Source organism: Crocodylus porosus, unplaced genomic scaffold (genome assembly GCF_001723895.1).
Source record: "Crocodylus porosus isolate Cpor-Errol unplaced genomic scaffold, CroPor_comp1, whole genome shotgun sequence".
NCBI classification, from domain to species: domain Eukaryota; kingdom Metazoa; phylum Chordata; order Crocodylia; family Crocodylidae; genus Crocodylus; species Crocodylus porosus.
Genome location: NW_017728907.1, coordinates 63,502,177 through 63,516,301, shown reverse-complemented (window position 1 = coordinate 63,516,301; position 14,125 = coordinate 63,502,177). Strand labels below are relative to the sequence as shown.

The window sequence follows — 14,125 nt, the reverse complement described above, 5'->3', positions numbered from 1 at the left end:
CCTCTTGAAGTGCAGCGCCCAGAACTGGACACAGTACTCCACCTGCAGCCTGACCAGTGCTGCACAGAGAAGGGGTATCACCTCCTTGGACCTGCTTGAGATGCATCCGTGGATGCATGACAAGGTACGGCTGGCCAAGAAGATGCTCAGCAGTTGTAAGTCTTGTGGATTTTGGATGGTATTTTTAAAGAAGTTCTCAACCTCATTGGACTCAATGCACCTGTTGGAGAATGCCAGCTTTTATCTTTCACTTGCTTTTTGAGTATGGTAAAATTACAGAGCAATGCTTCTACTGTGAACTAGTTGGAAAAGTTTGAACACTATCCTATTTCTGGGTTTATCTTGTGAATCATGTTTGCATACCTGACACTGCTAAAACTGCAGGCAACTTTAAAAATGATCTCAAGCGGTCTCAGGGTGCAATGTTATCTTTGTTGAGATTCACTGCTCGAGGGGCATCCAAATTCCTCAGAAATTAAATAGGAATTGGGTGCCTGAATCCCTTATGCTCCTTCAAGAACCCAGCCTAAATGGACACTGAATTAGCCAAGGAACAGTGATGTTCAGGTTAACTCTTCTTTTCTTTTCTTTCCCACCCAAAGAAGCAGAGGAATGTGGGACATTGTTGTGAAGTGCAGTGTAGAATCATATCCTGAACCTCTTCTAGGGCTGGTAAAGTTTATGCCTCATCCATCTACCTCCAGAAGCTACACTGGGCTCCTCATTGAACAAGGGTGGACATGGACCCCCTTTGCATTATTTGCCCATTTTCCTTCAATACCTTCTGCCTGTAGAGCAGGCAGGTTTATCTCACCACCAGAAGGTCAGAAGCCAGAATAGAATCATAGAAGGTGAGGGCTGGAAGGGACCCTAGGAGGTCATCTAGTCCAACCCCCTGCTCAAAGCAGGGCCATCCCCAACTAGATCATCCCAGCCAAACCTTTGTCTAGCTGGGTTTTGAAACCCCCGAAGGATGGATCTTCTACCACCCCTCTAGGTAACCTGCTCCTGTGTTTTATTACTCTCCTAGTGAGAACATTCTTCCTAATATCTAACCCAAACTTCCCTTGCTGCAACTTGTGACCACTGCTCATTCTGTCATCTGCCACCACTGACAACAGTCTACCTCAGCCCTCTTTTGAGCCCCCATCCCTTCAGGTAGTTGAAGACTACTATTAAATCTTTACTCAGTCTCCTCTTCTCTAGATTAAATAAGCCCAGTTCCCCCAGTCTTTCCTTATAAGTCATATGCCCCACCCCCTCACTGTTTTTGTCACCCTCTGCTGGATTCTCTCCCATTTGTCCATACCCTTTTTGTAGTAGCGGGCCTAAAACTGAACACAATACTCCATGTGGCCTCACCAGTGATGAATAGAGGGGATTAATCACTTTCCTTGACCTATTGGCAGCACACATACCAATGCAATCGAGTATGCCATTAGCCTTCTTGGTAACCAGGACAAGCTGCTGGCTCATATACAGCTTATTGTCCACTGCGGCCCCCAGGTCCTTTTCTGGAGAGCTGCTGTCCAGGCAGTCAGCCCCCAGCCTGTACCAGTGCACGGGACTGTTTCATCTCAAGTGCAGGACTTTGCACATGTCCTTGTTGAACCCTCGTGAGAATAGTTACTACATGGCAAATGACTTCCCCCCCCCCTTATAATTAATAAGCAATGAGAAAGCAGATTGAGTATGTGGTGGCTTTGTATATTTACTCTGTCTCTGGGGACTATTATGCTACACATTTAACTTTTTCCCAGGTTGTTAACATTTTTTACTTTGAGAGTCGGCAAAGCATGATAACTTTGGCATGAGCTTTTTCTTTTATTTTGTACTGTGAGCCCAAACATCAGAAACTCTTTTGGTAAGTAACAAATAAAGTTGATGGAAAACATTCATTTGGAGCCAGATTGTGCTGTAATGAGCCATTATTGACTATTAAGTATTATACAAAATGTGTGCAAGAGTAGAAGTGAGGCGATAGATTTTGCATCATATCATTCTTTTCTTTAAAGAAAAAGCTTCATAAAAGTTGGTTTTGCTGCCTGGTAAGTCTCTCAAGATAAGATACCTTGGGTGCATCTACAGGTTTCTGTATGGCAAGGTTACTATGGTGCTGTTCTTTAGTAGTTCCTTTTGGAAGTACTAACGCATGTTGCAGTAACTACCTGTACTGCGCCATGTGCATGGCACATTATTACATTTCACCGCTATGTTGCTGTAGAGACATGCTAAAACGGGGAATGCATCATTATGGTGATGTAGCTGCTGATCACATGTAGACCCACATGATTTCTGTGTCACTGTAGTTCACCATATGGTGCATCATTATGGCAATGTGGGGTGACATGTAGATGTACCCCTTATGTTTTTGCTGTTTTTGTGTGTGACAGTATAAATTATGTGAGAGAACTGTATATTTTTCTTGTTACTGGGTCTTTTGGCCACATGCAATATAGCCATTCATCTTTGTAAAATGCTGACATTTTAAAATAAAATTAATGGTTCTTACCTGCCAAGTAGCTAAATTACCTCTGAGTTTGAGTGACAGAGGAAAGATATGAGAATTACTGCTTGAGACATACATTAACATTCCACAAAGAGACCCAAAGTAAGTTGCACTAGCAAGCACTGTAAATTTCATCATCAAAACAATGAATGCTTTGCACCAACACAGCAACTTCCATTTGAGGATATCAAAGCATTTTTCAAACATGAATACATTAGCCTCACCACAACTCTATGGTATTAGTGTTTGTAGGAGCATCCCCATGTGTGGAAATTGTGGTATAGAGAGGTTATGTGATTTGCAGTTACATGGACTGTCTGAAGCAGATCGGATTGGAACCCAGACTTGAATCCCAGTATTCCCCACAAAATATTATAAAAAACTGGTTGTTCTTATTATTTGACCCCTTAGTTATTTATTGTCCACACAACAAACTTTCTTTAACCTAATACAGAAGTCAGCAACAGACAGCACATAAGCCTATGTATGTACAAGAGAGCCAGGAGAAGGTGAAGATACGACTTATTTTAAAATGTCAGCTAGCAGAACTAGCTACACACATGGGGGAAAAAAAACCAGGTAGATGTTACAGCCTGACAAGGGCTCTGCTAAATTATATCCTTTCCCTGAAGTAGGAGATTTATAACATTAGCATCCTTGGCTAAGTACAAAAATACAAAAAAAACACGAGATGGAATTGATTTCAGTTATCCAGTTTCTTGTAAGCAGTACAGAATGCACATTCACTCTTTGGTTGGGGGTGGTGGGGAGGAAACCTTAGACTAGGTTCTGCCATTTTTAAACCAGTGTGTGTGTGCCAAACTTCTGTTTTGTAATGAGTATAGACCAGTTTTGTGTCCTGAACTTCTGTTATGGTTATAGACCAGTTTCCAATCACCAGGGATCCTGGTTTCTCTAATAAAAAAAAAAAAATCCTCAACTTTTGATTTAAAAAAAGTAACCCCAAATACACATTTTTCCATGACTAAAATGAAACACCACTAATATATATATACACATATACATATACATACATATCAATGTTTCATTTTAATCATGGAAAAATGTGGATTTTGGGTTACTTTTTTTAATCCAAAAATTGGGAATTTTTTTTTTTTTTAATCGGAGAAAACCAGAACCACTTATACTGGTAAAAGTGTAACGTCTGTAAAGTGTGATGTCTGTACCTGACTCTGGAGTCTGTGGCACTTTTCTGCCTAGAGTTTTGCAGTTCTAATCCCAAATCATCATCTTGCTATATTTGATATATAGATGTAAACGTGTAAGTAGCTACAGAAAGATAAATAGTTAATATCAAAGGTTGAAAGCCATAGAAGAAGCAATATGTTGGAATAAGTAGTACTTATAATTAGTAGCCAGATTATTCATGCATCTGTTTATAACTTGGTAACTGTGGTTTCTAAATTTAAGAATAATCAAGGGGAAACATGCCATGTATAAAAATGAAGAAAACACCCCTAAATGACATTTCCATTCTTGTCCACATTGCTCTGCTACATGAGTTCATATTTCAGACAGAAATATCTGACTATAAAAGTAGTTTCATTAAATAGGCACAAAATTAGGGATGTATGAGTTGGCTGAGTTAATCAATTTTGCTTTGATTCACAGGGTAGTCAATTCATTATTTTCTTCAATATTTCTCACTCATTACAACTTCAAACTACTGATTCGCTTGAAAATTCAGATCAGCTTTTGAAAGGACAAAGTTATTAAACCAATTTGTATTTTGGAAAATTCAGAAGCCATATTTCCCATCTTTTTAGGCTATCTTGGATGTTATTGTATTAATGTTTTTAAAAAGTGGCAAGTCTGCACTTTGCCTTAGAAGCCAACTGAAGGACAGTCTGGTTTGGACTGGCTCGAGTCCATTCTAATATAATTTCAACAGATGGTCTAGTATAAAGTGAATTCTTAATAAGCAAAACTCATTCCTGTTACATACTGATGGTCACAACCAGTTGATGAAATCTTTTGAAACTGAGGGAAATAAGCTTAAACAAGAGAGTCTGATAGTAACATAAATCTATTGTCCTAAAATTGTGGCTAGCATACCTTCATGTGATTTTTCTGAAAGAATTCTTATGATAAGAATATAATGGCAAGCACTATAGATTAGGTAATGTTAGTTTGAGCTATCATCTATATTTTTAATTTAAAAATTAAAACAAGTATTAAAATGTAGCTGTAAAACATTACTGAGTAGATATATGACACTCTCTCATGCCAGTTTTTCTCATTCCCAGCTCTTAAAAAACAAAGGACTATTCAGCATGAGAAAGAGTGATAGATTCTGAGCCCAAGTTCTTGTAGGTCCAGTCCAACAAGTCTGCTCCACGAAGGGGAGGGGGAGGGACCCCAAGGCCCGCTGGCCATCCTAGCCCCATGAACAGACTTACTGGCAAAAAGGGACCTTAAATAAGATGGCTGCTGGCCCCAAGTGCAGGTGATGATGACAGGCCTGGGGCAGAAGTAGAGGGTCAGGAGACCCAGGGAGAGGCCAAAAGCCTTGGTGTTGGTCTAGAAGGGGCAGTCTGGTGGTAGGGGCCACAGGAGGCATAGCTCCAGGGATAAGCCAGTCCGGACTGCCTGAGAGAAAGGACTCTGTGCCATAGAAAGGTGGAAGAGATGCTACACCATGAGCAACATGAGATTAGTACCTTAAACCCTTAGCACTGGCACTCCCAAAGGTAAGATTAACCCCAATAGGGGAGCTTGTGTTCTGTGAGCTTTATGTTTTGGGAACAGACAGTCATGCTTTTGATTTACATTTGGACTGAAGGACTGGGATGGCTGTTAGGAGCAGATCAGAGGCTGCTGGGGTGTGGCAGGGGCACCCAGCTCACAGCACTCCCAATCTTGGGGTGTTGCGTACAGGCAGGCATCCAAATATGTTCAGAGGGAAGATTGCGGTGTGTAAGGACTGCATATCTGACAGCAGATTGGGGGGTGAATTTCCTATACTTGCAATGGGCATGCTTTGTGGCTAAGTGGCCCAGAACCTGCAAGAGGCTAGAGCTGGAGCCTGAAAATGTAGGGCCCTGGTGCAGTGGACCCCAGGCAACAGGATCCAGTCAGATTAAAAGTGACCTGAGGCCAGGAAGGGTCTGGGTTCAGACAAGGACCTACCCCAAAACCTGTATCCGCCTCCTGGGGACAGCCTCCCTACAAAACATCAAGTTGTGGCAGGTGAGAGAAACCATGAGAGGGAGGGACCCAGAGTCTGGAAGCAAGGGTGAGGAGGTCAGAACCAGGCGGCAAGTCAGGGCAGGAGCCTTGCCACATCAGCACTGAACATTCCAGTTATAATCTCCTATTTAAGTCACTGGGAATATTTGTATGAAGGGGTTGGGAACATACAAAACTTTAAATATACAGGAAACCCTCACTATTTTCAGGTTCAGCATTCATGGTTTCAAATATTCATGAATGCTGAACTGGCTTCTTAAATACACGTAAAGGAGCTCCTCGGGAGCTCCGCACTTGCCGCTGCCAGATTCCTGCCACCACTGCCGGGCTCCCGCAGTCACCAGAGAAGTTGTGCCCCCTCAACCAGCCGCTGGGGGCACTGAGTTCACGAACACAGATGGCATTCATGAACACAGTGCCTTATTCGTGGATTTCGCCATCATGGGGAATACAAGAACGTATCCCCTGCGAATGGCGAGGATGGCCTGTACCTCGAAATGCTAGAGTGGTGATAGGAGCTTATTTATATTTCACCATAAGACACAGGTTAATGATAAATGTACACTTAATTTCTGAAAATAAATTACACAGTGTGGATCATTTCCATCAGAACACAGCAAATAATATGACAAAATATAATGACACAACATTTTATGGAGGCTGGAGATTAGTACTACAGTAAAAGCTCTGTTATCCAGCATGAGTAGGGAATGGGGGGGTGCCGGTAATCAAAAAATGACAGTTACCTGAGGCAGGGGTTTTCGATTGGATGCGGAGTGGGGGGAGGGGGAGATGTTAGTGGCAGCCTCAAGCAGAGTGGTGGCAGCGCAGGGTGGTGGGTGGCAATGGCAGCCACCAAGTACAACTTCCCGGCCCTTCATCCAGCTGGCTGGCCAGAAATTCCAGTTCGTAGAGCGTGCCAGTTACTAAAATGCTGGTTGACAGAGCTTTTACTGTATACTCTCAGACATCTGTTGAAAGTCTACCACCACCATACTGGAATGCATGGAAGTGCCATGAAGTCCTTAAGCTTTATGTAAGTCGAGGGTGTTATTCCCCAGTGAGAGCTCTTCTTAATGGTGAAGGCTCATACTTGACAGTGCTGGTAGGTTAATAAGGAACTAAAGGACTGTTGAGAATAAACATGTTAAAGGAATCCACCAATACAGAATTCTATTTTATTAAGTAGGTAAACTCTGCTAAAGTGCTTCACTGAAAGAAAACATCTGTATTTTTTTATTTCTTAGTTCAAGCTAAATTTACTCCCTGTTTCATTCAGGATAAATTCCTGCAGTTAGCTTCACTTACTGTGGACTAGAAACAGACAAATGAAACGGTTACCCTGGACTTGGCTGCACCACAGTCTGTCCATGCTCTTCTTATGGGCAATTGGTTTTAGACTGTTACCATGAATTGCATAGTTAGACCTTGCAGTCTACTAGGTACAATAAATATTTTCTTTTAGTTGGTTCCCCACTTGACAACAGAGTAATCATAATTAATAGAGCATCTGTATTCAAATGAGACCAGAATTATAAAATGTATAATTAATTAGACTGGTATTTGAACCATCTGTGTTGTTTTTCAGTTACCAAGCAATCACCCTTGCAGGAGGGATAGCATTAAAGTGATATAATGTACATCTGAAGTTGCAGGTGAATTTATTCTTAATTTCACTGTCACTTATTTTGTATAAACCTTCTTTTAGCTTTCCAATATTTCATTCTACTTTATAATAAAAACTAGTGTTTATTGATGCATAAAAGAAAAAGTTAAGACCAGATTACTGAAACATTCTAAATAATTTTATGCTGGGAGCGGATATTATTATGCCATTTTTATACTGTTGGTCTTACATTTCCAGCTTTCTTTCCAAACCTAATCTCAGATCACTTTGAATCTAAAAAGGGCTGTGCCAACCAATTTAGACTTTAAGAAGGACAAGGCAATTTATTACACTGGTGACACATTGTTTATCAAAGGTAACTCAATGCTATTAGCTCTTTGCACAGTGAGTGCTCCTAAGCAAGGGCACCTGTTGTGTGGCATCAAGAGAAATCATTTCACAGAACAATCAGGAAATTGGTGAAGGCCGGAATGGTAAATCTTGACTAAAAATGTATTATGTACAGAAGAAACTGCACCTGCTTAAAACAATGCAATGTACAAAGGATTCCATTCAGAACACTCCCACAGCTTCTGTACACTGCTTGCAACTTCAGGCAACACTCTTATCATTTTCATTTTTGTACTATTCCTTGTCTGCTTATGTAATCCAGTTTGACAATACTCCAAATATGTAATTCTAGAGGTCTCTTATTCGCAAATCTAATTTAGATTTCTTAGGTGTTTTCCTTGTTTTACAGCTGTCTTTGGGATGGTCAAGTAATGGTTTCAAATGCACAGTATGGTGTTTGTACAGCAAATTCATAAAAACATATCAAATGCAAACAAATTGACAGCAATGAAGAATGGTCCAGAACCTGTTGAAATCAATAGTCTTCTTTCTAGTATAAGGCTACCTGAAAAAAAACAAGCATTCTGACAACTCGGTTAGAAACGATGTGGCAATGGTGTTTGCAAATTTCCTCAACGCAGAGATTTCTCCAATTGAAGTGTGCAAAGCAGTGATCCTCAACCCTGAATCAAGTTTAGGTGGGTTCAACACCTGTTACATACCTTTATATAAATATACTAATGCCCTGCCCTCCACCAAAAAGTACAATTGATTTCCAGTGGCAATTTATTTTCCAGGCTTAAGTATTGCCTTCCAGGACGCTATATAAAGAATATATTGTGGGAATATGCTTTCCCTTTCCATTACACTGAGGCACAAAATTATTTATTTTTTAATCAATGGAGAACGTCTGAAACACCCCACTGGGGACCATCTTGCCTTTCCTCTGCCTGGGTCAGAACAGAAAAGTTGTATCTAAGAGGTCCAGTCAAATAAAATCTTGGCATTTTCAAAATCTGGAGGTTTCTCACTGGGCCACTCAAAAGATGCTGTTATCAAGCAGAACAGATGCTATCCCTTTCAGTGTGTGCATTTAAAAATGTTTCAACAATGAAGAGACAAAGGACTGCAGTTACATTTCTATGTAAAACTGACTGCAGAATTCATTGTGTTATTTATACCAGCATAAAATATGAAAACCATAAATATCTTGCATTGTCACTCACTCAATAAAATATTGAAATCCATTCTTTCATTCACACAAAAGAAATAAAGAATAAATGAATGAAATAGCACAATGTTATTATTTTATGCAAATAGCAGCCTGATGAGATAGAAAAAACAAATCATTGCATATGCTAATAGTACTAAAAGGAGTAAGCCATTTAATAAGACACAGATAAAACTACTTTTTATCATCTCAGAACAGCTGTATTGGCCTTGTATTTAAAGGCAATAGATATGCAACTTTTCTATTTGTTGTCATTCAATACCTGGGTTTCTATATAACTCAATATGGTTTAAGTCTAGTATAGATTCTTATCTACATCATGCCAATAGCTTGTGATCACAAGTCTACATCTGCTAATGCACCTTTAATTTCTGCTCTGAAGAGCTGAGGAAAGAGCATCATCAGTGACAAATTCTTTCCTTGGGAGACCCTTACCCTACTGATTTAACAGAACTGGACATTATGCAAACCAATGTACAGTATTACTTTAGGTTTTTTACCCAAGTGCTTGCACTGAATGGTGGTCACAACAAAAAGAGATCTTTAATTTGTTAGTTGTTCTGTAGAAATACTTTGTATGTGTATTGTACATACAATATAACACGGGCCCCGTTATTTTACATAAATAAGGGACCAAAGTGAAAAATACACGGGAGGGCAAACTTCCTCTTGAGATCACATCTTGTCTCCAAAAGGGGCACCCTGAACCTATGGGTGGGAGAAAAGTCACCATTCCCAGACTTTATGGGTTCAGAAATAAACCTACGGAGTCTGAGCCATGCCTGGCAATAGACTTTCTATCCAAACAAAACTCTACACTGCCATTCCCCCCTACGAGCTTTGCTGCCATTAGCTCCTCTTCCTCCTATGCTTGCACTTCATCTCGTCTCTGAGGATGTCAAAGCTAGAGAACATAGCGAATGGTTCTTGGACTCATTCCCTCTTGCTGTAAAACCCCCCCTGCTCTCAGAGATTTCATAAAAAGAAATATTTCAGTTTCAGTATGTAGTTAGAGGGAGGGAGTCACTGAGACAATCCCTCTCCTTTCTACATAGCCTCTACACTTCCACTCTAGTTTGTCTTCTTTCTCTTTACCTATAAGAAAAACATCAAAAGGTATTATAAATTAAATAATGAAGTTAACAACAACACAAAAGAGAAAGAAAATCTAAACTAACTGCTACTGGAAAAATACCTTCTTATAGGCGAGTACTGCAAATTTGATTTAGAACTGAATTCAGATTATAAATTAAACATGAAATGTAGTTCCCTCTTACCTTAAGGATCTTATCACCAGGCTGTAGCAGGTTGGATGCTGGTCCATCAGGCTGAACCCTAGTAACAAAGATACCCTATAAGTCAGAAGTAACAGAGGTTAGGATTCTATTATGAAGACCTAGGCTAAAGGTTTGTTTGATATTTTGTACTGTAAATGGAGGGACATCAGCAATGATCCCATGAACCATGGCAATGTGGTGTCTAAAAGATCCCATTCACCAAGTTGCAACAGTGGAGAAAATGCCAGTTACTTTTGAACTATAATTTAGAAACACACAACTCTAAGCAAGTCACTAAAAACGATCAGTCCAGCTCCTAAAGCAGGACATTGAATTATAAATATATTATAGTGTATTTTTATTTTTAATCATCTGGAACTCACCCAGTATTTAGCCTTACTGAATATACCTGGTAGAATTTACCCCAATTATCCGACAATCCCTTAAAGATTTATCCAAACTACTTTTCCCTGCTGATAATTTTTATCCCATGACAAGTTTAAAAGCTTTATACGGATTTGCATAAACTGATGGTGACCAAAGACTACAGGCTCAAACTACAGTGAAATATTGTTCTATAGAGCAAGTACTTGGCTGTATGCATAAAATAAGCTTGTATAAAGAACATTACAGAGCTGACTCTTATTAAATATTGTCTAAAAGATCAATACAGTAATTTCCTGATATCCATCCAACCACTTGGTTAATTGTACTCTAATTTATGCAGGATGTTCCCTTATTTTAAATAGGGAAAAAATCATCCTTTTTCCGATTCAGTGCCCATCACCCTTATTGCTTGTGAGATTGTTTGGTTGGGGGTGTTATTTTTGCAGTTTGTGTCTGATAAGTGAACAAATTCACAAGAGGGCAAAATATTAAATGAAAAAGATGATCTTGATTCAAGAATTTCAGAAAGGCAGGCATGTTAAGGAAACCCAGCAACTGAAATGCAATTTCTAAGTAAGCACTGCATGAACTTCCCTTTCTCTTGCTAAAACCCAAACACTTCTCTTTTTCTGTAATCCTTAACCCTTGTATTTACTGTGCATCCAAACTTCTTTCTGCTTATTTGGAACAGTAAGTTTTTATGTTAAAGTTTCTGATTCAGACTGGTTATATTGCTGCCATTAAAACACAAAGAGATTTGGTAATTATAATTTTACTTCATGGTGAATCCACTGCAGATTTCCAGGATTTCTGAAGCTCATTGCCTTTTCTGTCTCAGGCAAAGTTCAGTCTGCGATTTCTACTTATCACATTAACATAGTTAACTCTTTGACGGAAGGAAGATGTCTCTAGCTTGTCTTGTCTAGCATCTGGGCTATATATGATTGTACTTGCAAGATGGATTCACAATACAGAACTGATTCTCATGTTTTCTGCTACTTCTCTGTTCCTCCCATCCCTCATGAAATCTTCCGTTTTGTTATCTTTCCTCATCTGTCAGCCAGCAGTTTCTCTGGTTCTACCTAAATATTTTCATTAAGTTTGACTGACATCTTGGGGTCTTCTCTTTGTTATGCTTAGACATACACATTGTTAAACTTCCTCTGCAGTTAGTCTAGGAACTGACCTTTGGGCGGCGCATACAAAGAGGAGATTGAAGAGACCAGACTATTTAAAAAATACTGTCCAGGAAGCAGGAAAAGAGTTAAGCATTAAGATACTGCTTCTGAATCTGTGTCTTTGAAATCTACACAAGGTGCCTCTCATCCTACAATGTATATATTCCTCTACTTTTTCACTCTTCAGGAAAACACTTATTCAATCACTATAAAGATATGGTGTTTTTAGAAAAGTGAATTAGTTGCACTAATGGTGAATTAGAAAGGGTGAATTAGTGCATTAAAGCATTAAGTTGTACTGTCTGCAAGTAGCAGGGATACACATTCTCCTAAAAAAGTAAGTATTCTTTTAAAAATAAATTGCAGAACGGAGGTGTTCAAATCTTTATTTCTTAGGCTAGTTATCATCTAAATTTTGTCATAAATAGGGCTTTTTAAAAGACAGCACTGGTTCTGATGAAACTTCAGGAAAGGTCCAGGACAGAATTTTTGGTCAAAATGACAGAGAAACAAGCCACCCAAGAATTGCCAATAACCTGGGACTCAGGGCCCCCTCTTAGATCAGAAGACCCAAGATTCAAGTCCCTGCTTTTATTTCTTATTGAAACAAGGGATATAAACCTTGTTATAAGGACATGTCCTAACCACCTATGTCTAGTTATTAGCTTTGTAAAGGGCTTGTATATATTTGGCAAGGAATTTTCTAGTAATTTTTTTCCTCATCTTTGATATAGCAGAACCATAGAAATGTGAGTTTTGCTTCCATTGATATGCAGTGGTTTTTCTATTTGATGCAGAGATATAATTACTTAACAATTAAGACAGTGATTCTCAGACTTTACAGGCTTCTAGTGACCCACAGAATTCTTGATGATGGTCTACATGGGGCAATACTCTTCTTTGTTTCCAACTACTAAGGTACATTAGAACTATTTAAGTACTTTTATCTGATAGCAAAATAATTTTAAGTCCTTTTATTTGCCAGTATTACTTGTTATAGTGAATGCAAATGGATGGGAAGTGCAAGCCCAGGGAAGATGCAGCCCTTACTTCTGAAAATGTTTTTGCAATCCATGCATAAACAGCTAGTTTATCTGGGCATATAGTTGACAAGTTGAAACCCATTAAAATAGCTGCAAGATGCATATGAAACCAAGACATTAAAATAGAGCAAGAAGAGGTCACTTGCTTACAATGGCTGATGGTTAGTGTCATTATAGATCCATCAGTCAAAGCACTCCTTTGAGACATCTGGTGATAACCCAAGAGTACATCTTATTTTCATTTGTATTTAATATGAAGATGAATATTTTTAGCTTGGTGATAAGTCCACTTGTAGACAGTAAAATACTGGTATAAAATATTTATATCCAGTTATTGTGATTGTAGGATTACAGTGTAGTTGAGCCCTGTTCTTGCTTTTAACATATTGTAAATATACAAACCATGACAGAAGTATTTCAAAAAGCACTTAAAAGATCTGATGTAGCAGCATGGAAGGATTAAAGAGTAATGCTTCAGAAAAGAATAAAATAATTCATTCCTTTTGTGAAAACAAACAATAACACAGAAATGGAATCACGTCCCACAGTCTAGCTCTCTGTTTCACTGGTTTAACTGAAAATTTGGCTACTAAACTCTTAGAAAGAAATGTATGTTTATAGTTTTGCTACATACTACTGCTACAGGATCAATCTATTACTCATGTAGACACATTCATGATGGAATGTGACTTCTTTTTTCAGGTGAAAATATGAAGAATTTCACATGTGAAAACAAGTGACAAGGTATTTAATTATAAGCCACATTAGGAAACGTAAAACAGAGTCATATTTACAATAGTTATAAATGAAACTCGACAATTCCTGATCCTAATGGCAGGATATCTAATACATTTTAGGTGCCATATGTTCACATATATATGCTATATGTTCAAATACATCGGGACTATAATGATCTACTCCCCGACATCCAAAATCAGAGATTAGTAATATGAAGTGACACGATTTGTGAATTAATTAAAGGGATATTTTCAAAAGTATTTTACATTTTCCATGAACATCCATTCTTAATTTTAGTGACAGGGAAATTATTTTTATAAATGTATTTGTGGATCTAAGATTTCACTTAAGGGTTAAAAAGAATAACAGGTTCCATCTGCTTTGCTGAGCTTTCTGAACTTGGACTGTGAGTAGGTGTGAGGGTGCTGGTCAATATCAAGAACGAACATACCATGTTTATAAAATAAGAATCTCTAGTTTTCTATTAGTAACAAAGCTCAATTTATTTTAGTACAAATTACAGACCGAATTAGAGAGATCTTTTTACTTCAGAGTATCTATATTTGATATAACCCTCAACTCTTAAGCATTCTTG

General features: G+C 38.6%; 1 protein-coding gene across 3 annotated transcripts in view; it reads right to left on the bottom strand.

The window, feature by feature from the left end:
* Positions 1 to 14,125, bottom strand: part of LRRC7 (leucine rich repeat containing 7) — a 220,369-nt gene that overhangs the window by 5,657 nt on the left and 200,587 nt on the right. For 2 of the 3 annotated variants that reach the window (XM_019531612.1, XM_019531613.1), the window contains one exon: positions 10,185 to 10,259. In XM_019531612.1, the coding sequence (XP_019387157.1) occupies positions 10,185 to 10,259 (75 nt within the window). The remainder of the gene's footprint in view (positions 1 to 10,184; positions 10,260 to 14,125) is intronic. The other variant, XM_019531611.1, reaches the window with a different exon arrangement.